The sequence below is a fragment of the Merops nubicus genome, unplaced genomic scaffold (assembly GCF_000691845.1).
Source record: "Merops nubicus isolate BGI_N331 unplaced genomic scaffold, ASM69184v1 scaffold2555, whole genome shotgun sequence".
Lineage (NCBI taxonomy): Eukaryota > Metazoa > Chordata > Aves > Coraciiformes > Meropidae > Merops > Merops nubicus.
In genome coordinates, this window is record NW_008610053.1 from 30,975 (window position 1) to 32,490 (window position 1,516).

The following is a 1,516-nucleotide window of genomic DNA, read 5'->3' on the forward strand; positions in this document are numbered from 1 at the left end:
CAGCTCCAGCTCGCGCTCGTACATCAGCCGCTGCTCCTCCAGAGCACTCCGCTTCTCCTCCAAGTACTGCTTCTCCAAGATCTGAACCACGTTTTGTACTGGGTCTGAAAAAAAAAAAAAAAGAAAAAAAAAAGTGAGAAAATGCCATTTCAGCATTACAAAACACTCATCGTTTATTTGGTAACAGCAAGCAACTTATTTCAGCATCTCTGCAAACACAAGATGGCCATTGCCCTCCAAAACGAAAGCCAAAATAATAAATATTGCATTAAATACATAAATCCAAACAAGAGAAAAATGTGGCATGCAAAGAGGCTAGAACAATGGTTAAGACCCTTGATTATTGCATATTTAGTGAAGTTACACTATGTTCCAGAATCTCAACAGGAAGAAAAGACTAGATGGAAAATGGAACAAATTAATAAGAAAACAGAGCAAAATACAAAGGAAGATGATGTTAACCAGAGAAGGAAAAAACTTAAGGAAGTAAAAAGCAATTTACTTTCTTCATTTTGGCAGAGAATGAACCATGTTGGAGAGCTGCAGATGAAAAGTGAGACAAACAGTCTAATTAGTCACGCATCGCATTGCACCAATGTGCTTCCCAGCACTGAAGCAGAAAAAGTACCTTCTGGAGGAGACTTCTGCATTTGGCTTCACAAACCACGTTTCATCTCAGTATCAGCCCAGAACAAATATTCATTTGGATACTCTATCCTGAAACAACTGCTTGTGTCAATCAGCTATGGTTAAATCTAAACTGCATTCAAGTTAAAGAAACGTGACTGTCTATTCCTGGGTTTAGGTCCAATGGCAGCCTCTGCCTCTGAAAGAGCAATTTGATGCAAAAATCTCCTACTGTATAGCATGAGTGTATATCTGCTTCATTTAAATACCTCTGAAAGGTTAAATACAGCAAAAGAGTGATTTGCAAAAGGATCAACCTCAATGAGTGACAGCAGATCCCCTAAGAGATTGCTGATCTTGCACACCAGAAGGGGAAGGGAGAAGAGCTCCATAGCTTGGTGGATTATGAGGTGAAGCAATGTTGCAGCTCTAGGACATGTCAGGATTTCAGCTTTCAAGTAATTGTTTGTGATACCACTTCCATTTTGTAAATATAGGAAAAAAAGAGGTGCTGTGACTTTTAAGGATGCCTGCTGGTCACAAAGCAGGCAGAAAAATAAACCTACATTTCATTGCACTGTCCCACTCTGGAACTGGAGGTGTTCTTATAAAAAAAACCCCAAACCCAAAACCTGTCAGTGTGATTAGTTATGGACCATCTTGCCTTCACCACCAAAACCCAGTCTTTGTAAGATTCTGTACAGGTTTTCCTGGCAGCACAATGCTACCTGAAGCAAACACGGGGTTACTAGAGCATGTGACAGGATCCACATGAAATGTCCTGCAGGGTTTTCATCACTAGTCATGTATGTGAGCCACCACAATGCATACACACACTCTCCCAAAAGCCACATCCCTTGTAGCTTGGCAAACCAATGTAGCATTCCTG

The 1,516-nt window shown here is 40.6% G+C and overlaps 1 protein-coding gene across 1 annotated transcript in view; it reads right to left on the minus strand.

The window, feature by feature from the left end:
• Positions 1 to 1,516, minus strand: part of KIF13A (kinesin family member 13A) — a gene marked incomplete at its 5' end in the record, with an annotated part of 62,256 nt that overhangs the window by 30,826 nt on the left and 29,914 nt on the right. The window contains one exon of the mRNA XM_008940752.1: positions 1 to 104. This exon is cut by the window's left edge and continues 1 nt beyond it. Within this exon, the coding sequence (XP_008939000.1) occupies positions 1 to 104 (104 nt within the window). The remainder of the gene's footprint in view (positions 105 to 1,516) is intronic.